At 36.3% G+C, this 16,413-nt stretch overlaps 1 protein-coding gene across 13 annotated transcripts in view; it reads left to right on the top strand.

Moving 5' to 3' along the window:
• Nucleotides 1-16,413, top strand: part of EML6 (EMAP like 6) — a 114,328-nt gene that overhangs the window by 39,900 nt on the left and 58,015 nt on the right. For all 13 annotated transcript variants that reach the window (XR_008576690.1, XR_008576693.1, XR_008576692.1 and 10 more), the window contains exons 4-8: nucleotides 3,029-3,127; nucleotides 5,005-5,073; nucleotides 7,731-7,916; nucleotides 9,785-9,920; nucleotides 13,321-13,522. Coding sequence is in view for 9 of the 13 variants with exons in the window: in XM_054822643.1 (XP_054678618.1) it covers nucleotides 3,029-3,127; nucleotides 5,005-5,073; nucleotides 7,731-7,916; nucleotides 9,785-9,920; nucleotides 13,321-13,522 (692 nt within the window). In the remaining 4 variants the exon portion in view is untranslated. The remainder of the gene's footprint in view (nucleotides 1-3,028; nucleotides 3,128-5,004; nucleotides 5,074-7,730; nucleotides 7,917-9,784; nucleotides 9,921-13,320; nucleotides 13,523-16,413) is intronic.

Here is a 16,413-nt window from a genome sequence, read left to right as displayed (position 1 = left end):
ATGGGAATAAAGACTCACCAAAGAGCCCAGTCAATATGAGTTAAAGGTGGAGCCCTTCTGAAAATCCTGCTGGGTGCCTTGCTGTAATTAAAAACTGAACATACTACTGTGGTGACCTTGCAGAACAGTAAAGTTCTGTTTCTGGAAGCGCTGGAGAAGTTGCAGTTTATTCTGGAAATAAAAATTTGCACAGAACGCTTTTATATCTGGAGAAAGACCAATGCTGGAAAACATAAATATGGATAATGTATCGGCTTTTTGTTGCTCTTTCTGGCTTTGCAAAAGAAGCTGCTGTGCTGAGCCAAAATTAAAGGGCATGGTAGAAAGACTTTGAGTATTTGGAATTCAGAGCTGCTAGCAGTTCCAGTTTATTTAGTCAGCACACCCAAGGGAGCTGGCATCTTGTGATAGGACAAAACAGACTTTGCATACGTTGCTTGCACCCTTCCTTCTAATACATACCTTTCATTTCTATTGAATGTCTATTAATATCCAAGAAAGATTTGTATTTTAGCCCCAAAACACAAATAAATTCAACAATCATGTAAGTAAGAAATACAATCTTTTCTTTGCTAACTCTGTCAGCTGTCCGCTTTCTAAATAAAAGTAGACTGAGGAAAAGCCCAGATAATTCTGCTTCTCTACCTGAGCTGGATCCCCATAAAGTCAACTTGGCTTCCTCCCACTCTGCAGTGCACAGCTTCTGGTTCCAAGGGTAGCTGCTGTGTTGAGTGCTGCACAGCTCCAGTATGTGGATTTAGTGTGGGTCTCAAAACAGTGCCACTGCATCTATATTTTAGCCAAGTTAATTAGTTCTCCTTGTACCAGAAACTCTGGAGTGTCTGTTTCAGGCATTCAAATGAATTAGTTCTGAAATATTACTCCCTGCTGGACTTCAGCTGGCACTGCATGGAGACAGCTTAGTTGTCTCTGCAGCGCTTCCCCGGCACCATTTACCACAAACTGGGTAATGGAGACTAAACAGGATTTGTTATCTTTTGTAATATATGGGGACGATGAAATACAGCTTAAATCAGGGGATAGCTTATATGCTTCCTTTATTTTATGTACCTTCAATACAGCTTTAAATTTGGAGACAAATACATTTTGAGTAAATTTCCTATTTTCTACATTATCTCTAATGAATATTGTATTTTAAAAGCATTGATGAGAGCTGAATATCTTGCAGAACTGTTGCTATTTAAAAGTATGTATTTTAGTTTGGGATTTTTCTCTATGACCAGGAGGTGACATTTGGCGGTAGGAAAGCTGCACTTTGTTCGAATGTTTAATGAAGAGCTGTCAGTTTGCCTATAATTAAAAATGCCTTTTTTTGAATCAGGAATTAACTGCAGTTTCTCCTTAAAAGTACTAACATCTACCCTTCACAGAATTGCCTACGAGGCTGGTGTCTTTTATATTAAAGTATTTCACCAATACTATACAGTTCCATTTCTGTTCTGAGTTATTTTAGATGAACCCTTTTTGTGTGCTTTCTAAAAATACAATTTTTTGAAAAATGGAGTGAGGAGGGCACTGCCATAATACATACATACATGCATTTCTAAATTTGGCATTAGGTAGCAGTAGGCTTCTTTAGCCAGATCTTCTAAATCTGTGTAGATTTAAAAATAGTTGTTTAATTATGTGCATAAACTACTTGGCAGATATTTTCTTCTGGTAGTTCTGTGAATTCTCTGAACAGAATTCTGTCAAATTCCCTTCCAGAAGGAGGACTAAAAGTATGTTTCAACCAAAAAGGAAATTCAGCATTTATCACTTTTCTGCCAGCAGGAGACCTTCCTCAGTAGACCTATGTTAAAAGAAAATATAAAATACTTCTTTATTTCCCCTAGTACTTTCACTGTCCATCTTCCCCACTAATGGTAATTTCCAGACTGGTAGGTACAGTTCAGGTCTGATGTCGTTCACACCATGAATCTAAAAGATACTGTAAATACTGCCATGGTTTCCATAGTGAGGAGAAGAGTATAAAAGAGGTGAGAAAAAGTTGGAATTGGTGAAGGTTCCATGAAAAATATCTTGTGGTTTGATCAGTACATCCAAATCCCTGGGTAGAGGTAGATTGCTCAAGGGCAAATAAAACTTATTTTTGCTACAATAATAGTCCTTTCTCAAAATAAGTATTTTTATGATGGTAACTGACAGGAGCATGTTCGTTCTTTCCCATATTTGATTTTCTTTTCCCTTCATTACTATATGTCTAATAAGCATATTGTCCAAGGTTAAATGCAGATATTCAGTGCACACCTGAGATGGAACCTCAATTTTTTTCTATCACATCTAGTGACAGAACCCCAAATTTTGAACCTACCTTTATCTACCATTTCAAAGACTCACATATGGAGAGTCTTCAAACAGATTTTGATGTACCGTATCATAATCAAGTATTCTGACTACTTGGTGTCTTGCAAGCTCCTGCAGTAGATTCTCACACAGTTTGGTTTGACAAGACCTCAGGTATTTTTATTTCAGTGAAAGACAATATAAAAGTAGACTGGACTCAGAGGAACTTTATGAAAGCTGGAGAGGGACTCTTTATCAGGGAATGTAGTGACAGGACAAGAGGTAATGGTTTTAAACTAAAAGAGGGTCAGAGCCTTCAGCTTAAGGCCATCACTTCTTGTCCTATCACTCCATGCCCTTGCAAGCAGTCCCTCTCCAGCTTTCCTGTAGACCCCTTTAAGTACTGGAAGGTGCTCTAAGGTCTCCCTGGAGCCTTCTCTTCTCCAGGCTGAGCAACCCCAACTCCCTCAGCCTGTCTTCATAGCAGAGGTGCTCCAGTCCTCTGAGCATCAATAACCTGACTTAGAATAGATCAGACATTTCAGTGCTTTCTCCAGTGAGTAAATGATAAGTGTGAATATCTTGATGGTGCCTTTAGCAACGTAATTCAAACACAATTCACATGTGGGAAAATCCATTTGTACACTTAATTATTTGAACTACAGTAAATGGTTTTTTGAGTTGATTTTCTGTTAACTGGATTACTATTGTTTTTCCTTAGCGTTTAGCTTCAGTGGGACTGGATGCCAAAAACACAGTATGTATTTGGGACTGGAAGAGAGGAAAACTACTGGCAACAGCTACAGGCCATTCAGACAGGGTAATTGTATGAAGGGTTTACTGAATTTTGTCTGGGAGTTACAAAAGTGTTTTTTTTAAAAAATATGGTTTATATTAGGTTAATGCAAAGATAATTTTGATCATTCTACCTGGCTTTTAAAATACAGAACAAGGTATTTATTTCTTCTCGTTGTGCCAGACATAGCACAAAGCACTGTGTTAAGAAATGAGGCACATGATGGATTCTTGAGCTGACTGTCTAGAAAGCCTAGGGAGGAAATACTTTGTAATTACGCACTGATTAGGATGATCTTTAGCTCTTTATATAAGATGTGAAATGCTAGCTCAGTGGACAAAGAGAATGTTCTTTCTGAATATGTCAGAAAGACATTTTATCTTGAGGGAAAGTTTAATTAGCTCCCTTTTATTTTTGCCTGAGACAGTTACCTGTAGGAGAAATATAATTAGGATAAATATTCCTTTTATATCTGTTAACTTCAGGTAAAGGATCATAAAAATGTCAATAAATATAAGAACTGAACAGTTCTGAGTTTAGAATGTTATTCAGGATTAGGAAATGTTCAAAGAGGTTTAGCATAAGCAAAATACCTCTCCAACATATATAAGCACAAGGATGCATACATTAAAATAAATTATAGACCCATTCTGACAACTTTTATCTATATTATGATATTATAACATGTTAGAATGTTATAATTTTGAGGTATTATAATGTTCTGCTACACATGATGGAGTATTTATATATGCAAAGCAGCAGACTAAACCTTTCCTTACAATTTGTGTGTACATACAGTCAATCTGCATATATGTGTCATCTGAATAAATCTGGTATTTCATTTTTGCTTACAATGTTCCCAACACAAGAGAATCTTAGTCCTTATTTGAATTTCTCTTTCAGAACCGGTTCAATTTCCAGTAATGTCAGTGGAAGTTTTGCTACTGACCTCAGTAGGTACAAGATCAGGTTCTGAATTAGTAGAAGACTCCAGGACAGGCAAGGAGTACTAAAATCTTAGTCTCAATTGGCTTTCACAACCAGAAAAAGGAGATTTGGCACTGAAGAGGGAGTGGAAAGGATGCATATCTAATTAGGCCACAAATTCTAATGATTTAGCGTGCAGGAGTCATAAAGCATGAAGGTGAACTATCTTGTGTGTTCTAACACTTAAACAAAATAGTACTTGAACTACTGTAAATCCTGATGTTAAATACTTTGTAGGAAGGCAGTGCTTCCTTGTGTATAAAATGAATGATGGGTAAGCTTAAGATACTATGTTCCTGTAAGCTGATTGACATTCTCTTGTGATTTATACTTAACAGCTGAAGAGCTAAAAGCAGCAAATAGTCCCATTGTGTTTCTCTACAGACATACATTTCCTGAAGTAACTAATGATTGTGGTAACCTTGTATGTTCTCAGCTTGGACATTGAAAAGCTGAATGCCAGAGCTGAAAGGTCTAAAAGTAACATGTTGAAAATCTAGGCCAAAATACAAACTTTTTGTTTCCAAACTTCATACAATATTTTCCATTTGGCATAAGCCCATAGTCATAGATACACTGTAAGTTTGTTCTGCTAAGTTATGTAGGATCCTATACTTCATTTTTTGATGCATGCTATTATAAATGTAAAGGTAACGTTAACCAAAATGAAGAATTCAATTTTAACTGTAGATTAGGTCAAATAAATGATATTCACCCATTTTGTCAGTGAGGTCTTTTGGTAATCAGGTTAAATTAGATACTGTACCTTTTGCCCAAAATAATGAATAAAGATAAATGTACTGATAATTCTTCCCTAAACTTGAGGAACATTAGGTTACACCACAAAAGTGAACTGAGCCTAGATGCAGCTACTGTATAATTTAAAATATCAGGCTACTGTATTTTTTTAACAGATATTCGATATTTCCTGGGATCAGTATCAACCAAATAGAATCGTCAGCTGTGGAGTAAAACACATAAAGGTAAATAGCTTTTATTGTTTACTTGTTTAAAAGTAAATAAATGTCACAAAAGAAATTTGTCCTCTTATATGATTAGGGCTTTAAATATAAGACAGTTTGCATTTTTATTTCTTTATTCTGTGAACGTTTTCAGCAGTGACTGAGGTGCAGATCCACTTAAGCAAGGCTGGAAGATCGTTTGGTGTAATTTTCCTCATTATATACTTGTAATTTTTGGGTTCTCTGCCCTCTCCATTCCACCTAATTGTCTCAAAAATGTCTCAGCCCTCAGTGATTTCTCTCATTAAGCATTAGAAAGGGTCACTGAATAGGTATAGGAGGAACTAGGGTAAATGTATGAATTGAACGAACTGCTATTTGGCCTATCGTGCTACCAGCATTTGCAGGAATACCACAGAGAAGGTATGCAAGTCCTGCAGCGATGAACAGATGAAAACTCTAGTGCCTCACTATTTGCTCACTCTAAGTTACCTTTTCTGGAGCTGATTTAAATAGGAACCCAGATATATACTATAAGTGTAGGATAAAACATTCTCGTGTCTATGAAAAGCTTAGAAAGAAATCCTTCTGTTTGCCAATATTCCCTGCAGGTTTCTATTTTTCTCCTGTCTCATCAAAAGCATTCCTAACAGATGGCAATTATTTCACATGACTGGGGTGGGAAGAGCTTTAACTAGAAGTTTGGGAAACCAGTTAATATCTCTAGTTCTGGTTAACGAGAAGCTTGTGCCCTTAAAACCACCATTGCTTTCAAACTGTGGGTGGTTTTGGCAGCAGTGATACCATCTGTTGTATTCTGCAAGCTGTTTTCCAAAACCTGTCTTTGTTTGGCACCTGTATTCTGTTTAAAATGGCCATAATTACCCTGAACATGCATAATACCAGGCAAAGTAAATACATATAGATAGAGGCATGCCAAAAAAAAAAAAAAAAAAAAAAAGTGTGGAGGGGAAATGATTAGATGTTCCCCTCCAGTGATGCTCAAACAGCAGTCTGTATACTTGCCGTTCATTATAAGGCTGTGTGAATATGATAATTACTTTAACTTGCAATGAAGGAAAAGAACAGCTCTAAAGTAATTGTATCACTGTGAGAATTGGGACTAATACTTGGGAATAGTGCCATTTACTCCTTTTGCATTTCAGTTCTATTGGCTCATTTGGCTGAGTGGATATTAGAAGCTGTGGTAAAGCCTAGGAGCTAAGGAATCTGAAACGGAGCTCAGGATCCTCCCTCCACCCATTTCCTAACACTGCTACCTGCTCTCTTGCCCTTCTACAGCTAACCAGAAATGAGGAGAGTGTATGTTTTACTCACAGAATGAAAGGCCTAGGGGAAATATTCCCACTGCCCACATAAATTGGCTTATGTTAAGAGGCAAAGGGAAAATTTAATTGAATTGGAAGTAGAGAAGGATCTGAAATAAAAATCCTTGATCCAAGGATTTTCTGGAATTCAGCTTTATAGGAATTTTATAGGAGTAAGTAGAAAGAGAAAAATCTAAAAATTTGGCTTATAGCCACGCAAAGATGTAGGCATATGAAGTGGGAGTGAGACAGACATTATGCATCTGTCAGAGACTTCAGTATTCCTGTCCGGTCTCTGAAGGTATTTCTCCAGTGTGCCATGGACCGCAGATGCCTCAGCTAGTGAAGACCTGAGCTGGCGAGTCCATTCGGGACTGTGCCACACCGCGTAGATTTACTCTTCTGTTTCTGCACGTGTCCACAACATCCCAGTGCTGGCAGACCTGGATATTTCAGCACTTCTCTTACACATCTAATTGAAATTCTCTTTACGCTACCTTCCCTGGAAGGTCTGATCCTTGAGGGGGAGCTGAGTGCACTAACTATCCTCTCTGCTTCATACAATTACATTTATTAAAAAAGAAAAAATAAAAAAGCACTCTGATTCAAAAAGAAATAGTATGATATTTGTAGCCCATCACTAAAGACACCCTTCTAAGACAAACTTCGCATTCTCTTCATTCTTTTTGCTTCCCCAGTCAGTCTTACATTCCTTTTTGCAGAATGTTACTGTGTCTATGTAGAAGTCAAGAAAGTCATCATTTCCCGCTTAGAGAACCTATTACTCTCCTAGTCAGAGTGTGTTGTTTCACATGCAATCATTTGCAGTCTCCATCCAACATATGGTTTCTCAGTAAATGTAACTATATTTGAGGCATAAATCTCTTTCGGTGCACTGGAAAAAGGGCACATAAGTTCTTTAAGATCAAGCATTTTATTACTTCAGAACTGTAGCTGTATTTTAAGTTTTGCAGACAAGACAAATGGGATGTTCCTGGCTTTAAAAAGTGTGCATTCACATTGACAGATATCACCCAGCAAAACATGATAAAAGGTAGTGAGATGATGAGAAGGGGTAGTGTAGCAATAGTGAATAAGAATTGTGCCTCACTTTCTCAAACAGTTTGATTGTTTTGTTTTGGTTTTAGACTTACTGCATTTTCCTGGGCTTTTCCTTGGTAAGTGGGTAGTTTTTGGAGTAATGGGCATTCTGATAGGACTACAGGAGTCGTGTAAGTGTCTGTCCAGACACTGTTCTGTAAGGATGTACATCTGAGAGATCTGCACACTAATACGAAAAAACAGAAATTCTGCTGAAATTTTTCCTAATATGTCATTTACATTTCACAGTTTTGGACATTGTGTGGAAATGCACTGACAGCAAAGAGAGGAATATTTGGTAAAACAGGAGATCTCCAAACTATCCTTTGTTTAGCATGTGCAAAAGAAGATATCACATACTCTGGTGCTTTAAATGGAGACATCTATGTTTGGAAAGGGCTAAACTTAGTCCGCACAATTCAAGGAGCACATAGTGTAAGTTGTGTTTTTAATGTCAATTTCTGAAATGAACACTTCATTGAATTGATATATTTCTTGAAGGCTTAGCTGCAAAGATGTTCTTCTGTTTCAGGTCAGAAGAATGTCTAAGACTGTTCATCAGTTACGAATGTATATGTAGTCTTATACTTTGTTTACATGTTGTCAACAGATGCTAGCTGCTGAATTGATACTAACAGAACTGCTGATATTTATAGCGTTGATTTAACCAAGCAGACTAAATCTAAAGGGAAGTTTCTAAATCTAAAGTTTCACAGATTGAGTAGTTTCAGTTATGATCAGTTTACTTAAAAATAGTTGGTAACCAAATGATCTTATTTTAAATAGAAATTTACCGCTAAAATTCCCAACACTGAAGACTGACTCTTCATAAAAGTTTCAATGTGGAGTAAACCTGTTTAATCTGTGAATTGCACTCTGACCACATTCCAAAAACAGTTTATCCAATTGGCTTCATAACCCCCCCCCAAATTTGGAGCACTTGTAATTACAGAGAGAAAGGAACGTATAGGATCGTGTTAGATTTCTAACCACTCTAGTATAAGAAATCTATGTGTCTGTCATTGCTGCAGTAAAGGCACAGTAGGATTTTCATGTCTTGTTTCAAATGTATTTGAGAACTACTCCTGTTTTGAATCTGATTGTGGCTAATGGCATTCTAGCATGGGCTTTTTGAACAAAAGGAGTGATATGAAATCTAACAGGTTTTGCTATAGTTTTCTTCTAGAACCTTTCTAGAAAGAGCAAACATGACATTTTTTTCCTCACCTCCTAAAATTAGTTATGTTGACAGTGTGTCAAGATTCATAGTAGCTCTTCACATCAGAGCTAAGTGTTCAGGAGAGTAACTGTTATTTATAGAAGCAATCCCTAATTTAAGAAAGCGGTCAGTGGAACATCTTACCTGCAGAACTACTGTGTAATTGCCAGGTTGTGGTTATGTGCGACTGCAATAACATGGAAATATCTTTGGCAAACAATAAACCCCTGTAGTATATCTGCATAATTTTGTTTGCAGAATTTTATTTAGATTCATTAGAATGATTAAATACAATCTCTTTCTATAGAATGCGTTCTGTTTCATCCTCATAAATTATGGGATTTGCCATGGCTAATATGCATTCTCTTGCCCAATTTCTAACCCCTCTGTAATTAATTATTAGATATACTAATTTATTAAGACATTGAACAAGGCCACTATGAAAACTGAGGTTTTCTCTTCATTGTATTAATTTCCATGCAGTTCAACTTGTCTCTTAACTGAGAGGTTTTCCTAATAAAATACTGAATCAGCAGGCATTCCATGAACTATTCCATTGTAATACAGGACAGTCATCAATAATGAGGCATTTTCAAAAATGAAGAAGAAATCAAACTGTAATACCAAACTGTCTTTCAACAAAGAGAATGAATTGACACTCTTTCAGTTCCTGTCAGATTCCAAATGATGTCTGAACTGACTTCATGAAAGAATGTCTCAATCATCTCCGCACCTGTAAGAATATTTGTATTGCTTGTTTGCTTGTTTTTGTTTTTTCCGGGTAACTATTTATTTTAAGTGTTCCATTATTTATTTAATTATCCTTGTAATAATATAAACCAAACCAAATATAAAGTTCTGCAAATAGGCTATTTCACTGCTGTTTGTACAAAACCTTCTAGATAAATGGGAGCACTTGAAATAAAAGTATCCCCCCTGTGTTTGCTGGTTTGCTTTCTGGATGGACAACATTTTGCTGCCTAGCAGGTTCTAGCCTTTAACAAGAGTCTGTTCAAAAACATCTGCTTTGTGTGTTTAAATCGATTGTAAGAACTTTAAAACTTGTTATACTATTGGTTAACAGGCTGGAATTTTTAGTATGTATGCTTGTGAGGAAGGTTTTGCCACTGGAGGGAGAGATGGTTGCATTCGGTTATGGGACACTGATTTCAAACCAATTACTAAAATTGATCTCAGGGAGACTGAACAAGGATACAAAGGTAATGAGCTATTACTTTAATGGTTTTTCACACATTTAGATAATGGATTATGACACAATTTAATTTGAAGCATAAATGTGTCTGCATAGTGCTGGTTTTTTTACTTAATGACTGTATTTACTTTTGAGATCTGTATTCCTTTTTTTCTCTGACAATGATGTAGCCTGATACAGCCTGAAGAGTTTTCCATGTTTTGTAGTATAAACAGAGGCATGCTCATAGTTGCTGCTCCCCACCATGCAAATACAAGAACCTAAGTAAAAACTAATTAAACACAGAAAGATAGGAGAATGAAGTTAGACAATCTTTAACTTAATTAATTGTAGTTCATTTAATTAACTGAGATTTCTGGAACCCAATATTCAAAGATGCTGAGCATCTGAGCACTCCATTAGGTTCATTTGGAATGGTAGCACTTGGCATATTTAATAGAGAGAATGCTATTAAATTCTTGACCATCATATTTGTTGAATCTAATCATGCTTCCTATGAGCTTAGTCATCACTTTATTTTATGATTAGACTCTCAGAGCACTTATAATCTCTATAGATCATAATGCAGGCTTTATCAAGATCTTACCGGGAATTCTACACATCCATTTGGATTGAGTGTATAGCAGTCTGTTTGCTGGTTTGAAGTAGGCTTTATTCACTTTTGGCAGCCAACTTTTTAAGGGTTAGTGTTAATTTCCCCTTGTGTTTTTAGACCTAGTTTTCATATTAAAATTACTATTGTAATACGCAAGAGGCCACTAAGAAGAATAAAATTTTCTTTCTCAGGGATATTTTGGCCTGTGATCTAGTAACAAGCTTGTTCGGTGTATTTTTCATGTTAAACCAGATCAGCTGTTGATTCCAACACTTGTAAAATGCATAGGTTTGCAATATCTAGCTAGGCTCATCCAACAAGCAAACTGCCAACAGCCTTAGATGAACACTGCCTTACTGTAGTGTAAACTCATGGAATTTAGCCCTCAAAAAAGTTGTCAAATATACCCAACCAGTAGTCCCTTTGCTGTGTAGTTCTGGGTTTATGTAGTTTTTTGTGGCCAGAATCATGTTTTTTAACATTAATTTCTAGAAAACAATAGCAATACCTTATGACCATTTACAGCAGTTGAGATCAATTTAGAAATGCTTTCTAAAAATAGTTGAGAAATAAGCCTGTACATGTGGGTGAGACAGATCATTCTGGCTAATACCAGTCTTGCAGGCAGTCTGTTCCTAATAACAGTCAGAATAACATATATGAAGGGTGACACAGAGAAAGCTATCTTCTTACTTGGCAAAAGTAGTAAAAAATTTCATTTGCAGAAAGTGAATTGAGTTGCCATTTAGACTTGTATGGAAATGATAACAAATTTTAAAAAATTTATAAATTAATTGATTTCTAAAACTAAAACTAGAATACTCTCCAAATCTTGTCTTCAGAGTGTTTAAATCCTTCAGGTTTATGTTTGTTTGTCAAAATAAAAACATTGCCTGCTTTAATAGCAAGAAACTGACTTCAGCAAGTCTGCAATATTTTAGCAAAGCTTAGTCAAAATGGTGGGTCTACGAGCATAATCATTAAGACTAAGTAAAAAGACATCATGGTGTATCTGAAAAGTGCAGTGGGACTGCTGGTTTGACTACAACTATAAAAAAATTAGGACTTTGGGGATGACAGCAGGTCATAAAATCCAAGCATGCACTTACACTTTGTCACCATCGCATTTAAAAATTTTTATCTTTTTCCTGTTTCAGGGTTTTTTCTCTTTGTGTGTTCTTTCAACGTGATACTACTCTCACCTGCGATGTTTCTCTTACGTCTCTGTCCTTTTCTGCTCTTTCTGTCTGATATGTCATCCACTGATGATCACTTCCATTTAGTGCTTGCTATTAGCAGACCGTGGAAATTTTGTTTCATTTTCAGTTACGTCAATGGCACTGATTATTCAAAGCACATACGTAACTTCAAGCAGTGGGGTAGCTGTAACTGCTTACCTATGACCTTCTGTTCCTCCTTCCAATTACTTTTTTTCCAAAGCAGTTTGCAAAGCCATTAGCTTTCAAACTTAAAACTTCTTTCTAGGGTGCCAGGAAGACTTTCCCTCATAGGCTCATTCATCAATCATCCTCTACTGGAGAGTACCATGTGCTTTTTAAATAAGATGCGTCACCAGTAACGATCTGATCATAGGCTTTGCTTTTATATTTAAATATACATGTATATTAGTAAAAAAATCTGATAATAGATAATCTTTCTTAAGGTGCAGTACATCATAGAAAACAATACCTTCCCCACATCAAAGGAGGTACTTTGTATTCTAAAACTTAACAATACCCATTTTCTACTTAACATCTGAGCTTCACTCCTTGTGTGGCCTTTGGTGTGTATCAAGAAGAAGATCGAAGTCATAACAGTATAAATTTAGCTAAGTCACAAAATGACATTATAAAAATTAAAAGGTACTGGAAATGGACAAGACACTAAATGAAGATTAATTTGCCCTTCTCAAGAGATGACACAAAATGCCAACAATGTCTTTTATTTGCATTTAATTAATTAATTGCATTGTGTACTTGGTTCCAAAAGATGTTAAAATGATGATGTGTTTGACCTTGACTACAAGACAAATGGATTTTTTATTCATTCACATCTCACAGCATCTAGACCCATTATCCAAACTTTATTTTCATATACTGGAACAGAAAATACAAACGCTGCAGGCAGTCAACCAGAGAATGCTATCAAATTGCTCAGCCTGCTAAGACGGTATTTTTAAGCTTGTGGTTAGTAAAATTCTGGCTGCAAAGTTAGAATCAGATTTGTGGAATAAGATCAAGCTCTCTAAAAGTTATGCAAAGCAAGATTATGTTGGTTTGGGTTTTTTGGGGTTTGGGGTTTTTTTGTAATAATCAGTTGGGACTAAAGTGGAGAGGTGTGATAATATGGGCACAAACCGTTTAAATTCACCATTAAAATTTTATTCAATATTTTATTTAAATGTGCAAAAAAGTAAGGTACTGAAAAAAGGAATAAAACCAGCTTCAGTCACAGGAACCTTGCCTAATATAAAATTAAGATCTTTAAATCATGTGAAATTGAATTTTTTTTTTAAAGCAAATTCCCAAGGTGTATGCAAAGCATAAGAGCTTGATCCCTTGAGAAACTGGCAGCAGCAATGTTAGATACTCAGCATTTTCCCAGGATTGAGCCTTCTCTTTTTCTGTCAAATGGAGATAATTTAACAGAATCGTTGTGCGATTTAATCAGCTGCGATGTGTTATAAGACTTCAGTGTCAAAGCATAACAGTTGTTATAAATTAACTCTTGAAGTCTTAATGATCTTCACCGTACTGACTGTCGCTTTGTCTCATCATTGCCATTGATCTAAGATTATTCTGTCCCCTGTCAGGTTTGTCCATCCGAAGCGTCTGTTGGAAAGCAGACAGACTTTTAGCAGGAACACAGGACAGTGAAATATTTGAGGTGCTAGTGAGAGAGAGAGATAAACCCATGCTGATTATGCAGGGTCATTGTGAAGGGGAGCTCTGGGCCCTGGCAGTCCATCCAAAGAAGCCTTTAGCAGTCACAGGCAGTGATGACCGATCTGTACGGTAAGGCTAGATCTTATTTATTTTTCATCTATTCATTCACATATACGTTAATTTGTAATTTATTTATTTTCTGTTCTTATGTTAAAAATCCATTAAGACAACTTTTTTTTTTCTCTCATGTTTTTCTTAGCAGCTTTGCTTTTGCTCTTCAGCCCTCATATTTGGGCTCTGCACATCATGTAAAAGTAATCAGAATTTGTGTTCAAAACATGCTGAGTTTATATACTCTGCTTTATGTACTAATTCATTACTGTTCTGAACAGCAGGTGTAGGTATCAAGTGGAGAATGGTCACCTTGTACTTCTCACTTGTACGCTGCCCATTGTGACTAATTATTTAGAGATTGAGATTTTCCTGACTGCCAATGGGGACTGGAGATATTTTTGGGAGACCTGGCTTTATTATGGCACTCTCCTGAGCCTTTCCTCAAATGGTGGTTCTGCCCTTGCCCTGAAGCCCTACCCCTTGCAAAACAGCGCATACAATGGGGTTCATGACAGCTTGGTTTGCCAAGCTCTGATTCCTCCAATGACCTCCTTAGTCATTTCTTCTGACCCTACTATCCTAATTTTTAACCCCTCCATCAGGTTCTTCTCCAACCCTATGCCAGATGGATGATGACTGCTTTTCATCTTATATAGATAATTTGATTGCATATTTTCAAATCAAGCCCAGGCAGTTACCAAACAGTTCTTTGGTTTTTATGGACTGCTAGTCAACTTATTTCAGAAAAATACATGTGGATTCTAAAATTTGGCCATATTTCAATGGGAAAAATCAATCTCCTACCATACATACAGCTTTTAATTTATGCTCCTTCAGATTCCACATTATGTTTCACCACTGCCTTGAAGCTTGCTGGTCAGTTGGAATTTCTTTTTCCCTTTCCTTTCTATCTTTTTACTTGTACTAGTTTCCTATTCCTGCCATTCCTCATCGCTTTCTAACCATAATTTAAATCCAAAGTGTTAAACTAACAAAACTGCCAGTTTCACTACAGTCATGTTATCTCCCCATTTCCTACACATGAGTATTATTTCTTTCAGTTTATGAAACACATGGATAGTCTCTTGTGCTAAGGTTTGTCTGCACAGTTTTATAGACAGACACAAATTCAGACTGCCTGCATTCTGGTAGGATGCAAGCCAGTTCTGCAACAAGAGCTGCAAAGCTGGGATTAGCATTGTACTGCCCTCAAGCTAATAAGCCATGCTAAGACTTTGGATTTATTATCCTCGACTCATCTCTTGGTTAGTATGGTAATTCAGCTCTGGCTTGGAGCTGGATAATGTACTGCTGACTTAAAGTGTGCTTGAACAAACTAGTGCCCATCTATGAAAGACTGTGCAAGCATGCTCTTTGTGCACATAAAGCCTTAATGAGTGGTGCTCTTATGATTAGTATAATTGTTACAGTTGTTGTTATATTACTGATGCCTTTGAACATTGCCATTTATAAAATGTGTGTTTGTTAACATTACAGGTATTTTACTGCACTACATCACACATCCATTTAGCTGTTTAGGCACTAGAGAATGTGGGATTTGAATTCCAGATCCGACAGGACTATTTTTTATATGCTAATGCTTCATATGAGGAATTCCAGTGAAATATATAATTATTTTCATTAGGATAAAAAAAGTGCACAAAAGGATTTTCTTCCAATTTTTTTCAATGATAAAATTGCATTGACAGGAATGTTTCTATGTTGCTGTTTATTGTAAAATAAATACTCTTTGTATTTGATTATCACATTATTTTGAAAAGAGTGGCTATATAATACGAATCTAAATTGGTTTACAAATAAAATTTAGTGGGCCAGATCATATTCTCATGTCTAAGTGAGATGTCTAAATGAAAAGGACCTCTGTAGAATTAAGAGGAATTACTCTAGATTTTCCCTAGCACAGCTGAGAGAAGGCTCTAGCCAAATACAGGTTTCCCATGTTTCAAACTTCAAAAGCATATCAACTAGAAAAGCTGCCTGCTTCTCGTCTCTTACAACAGGATCAGGAAAAAGGCATCATCCCCCTCTGAATGCTAAGAGGCATACAGAATTATTTATTACATTTGTTCAATGGACCTAACACACATCTTTCGGTAGTGCAGTGTTAGAACGTCTAGCTGCAGGACCACAAGCTGCTGTTCTGGCAGAACATCTCCATTCCACTGTCATCTTGATTGATCTCTTTCTGTATTCCTGCATTTATAAGATTGATTAGAAATCTGGTTTTATATGAATCCATTTGAATATTTATATCTCTGATATTTTTGTGTGGAGCATTGTTCTGCCAATGAATGACACAAACCAGCAGCAGAGTGTCTGTCGTCAGCTATGGCTTTTTCTGCAAATGAAGTGGTTGCTAGTCAGCCTCTTGGGAGGCTGTAATCAGTATGTGCTCCAATAAATAAACTCACCTGTCAGGTATATGACAGAAAAAACTGGAATATTGACTCATAAAATAACGTTTCATGAGCCTATTAGGCCTATTTTGAAACTCAGTCATGTAAACAAATGCATAGGAAAGTTGCCAAAGAATGATAAAAACACGCCTTTGTCTTGTTTGAAAATACGTACACTTTATACAGAAATAGTTTATATATCTAGCTTTTTAAAAAAAGTGTGCAGAAGTATTATGCCAGAAAAGATACCTTTTTATTTTCATAATTAAAGCCAGGCTTTTATTTTTCAGTTGTGTATACAATGCCTGTAGGTGTGCAAAATGTTGGGTTTTGGCTTTTTTTCCCCTGTTATAAAATTAGAAAGTTCATATTTGGAATTACCCTTCCATTAATTTAAAAAGTTTTTAATAAGAAAATTGAATTAATCAGCTTGCACTGCCATGTATTTTAATTATGCTGCTAACACGTTGGAAAAAGTGATCCGTGTGG

The sequence above is a fragment of the Grus americana genome, chromosome 3 (assembly GCF_028858705.1).
Source record: "Grus americana isolate bGruAme1 chromosome 3, bGruAme1.mat, whole genome shotgun sequence".
Lineage (NCBI taxonomy): Eukaryota > Metazoa > Chordata > Aves > Gruiformes > Gruidae > Grus > Grus americana.
The sequence above is the reverse complement of the archived record's forward strand: the minus strand, read 5'-3'. Positions and strand labels throughout refer to the sequence as shown.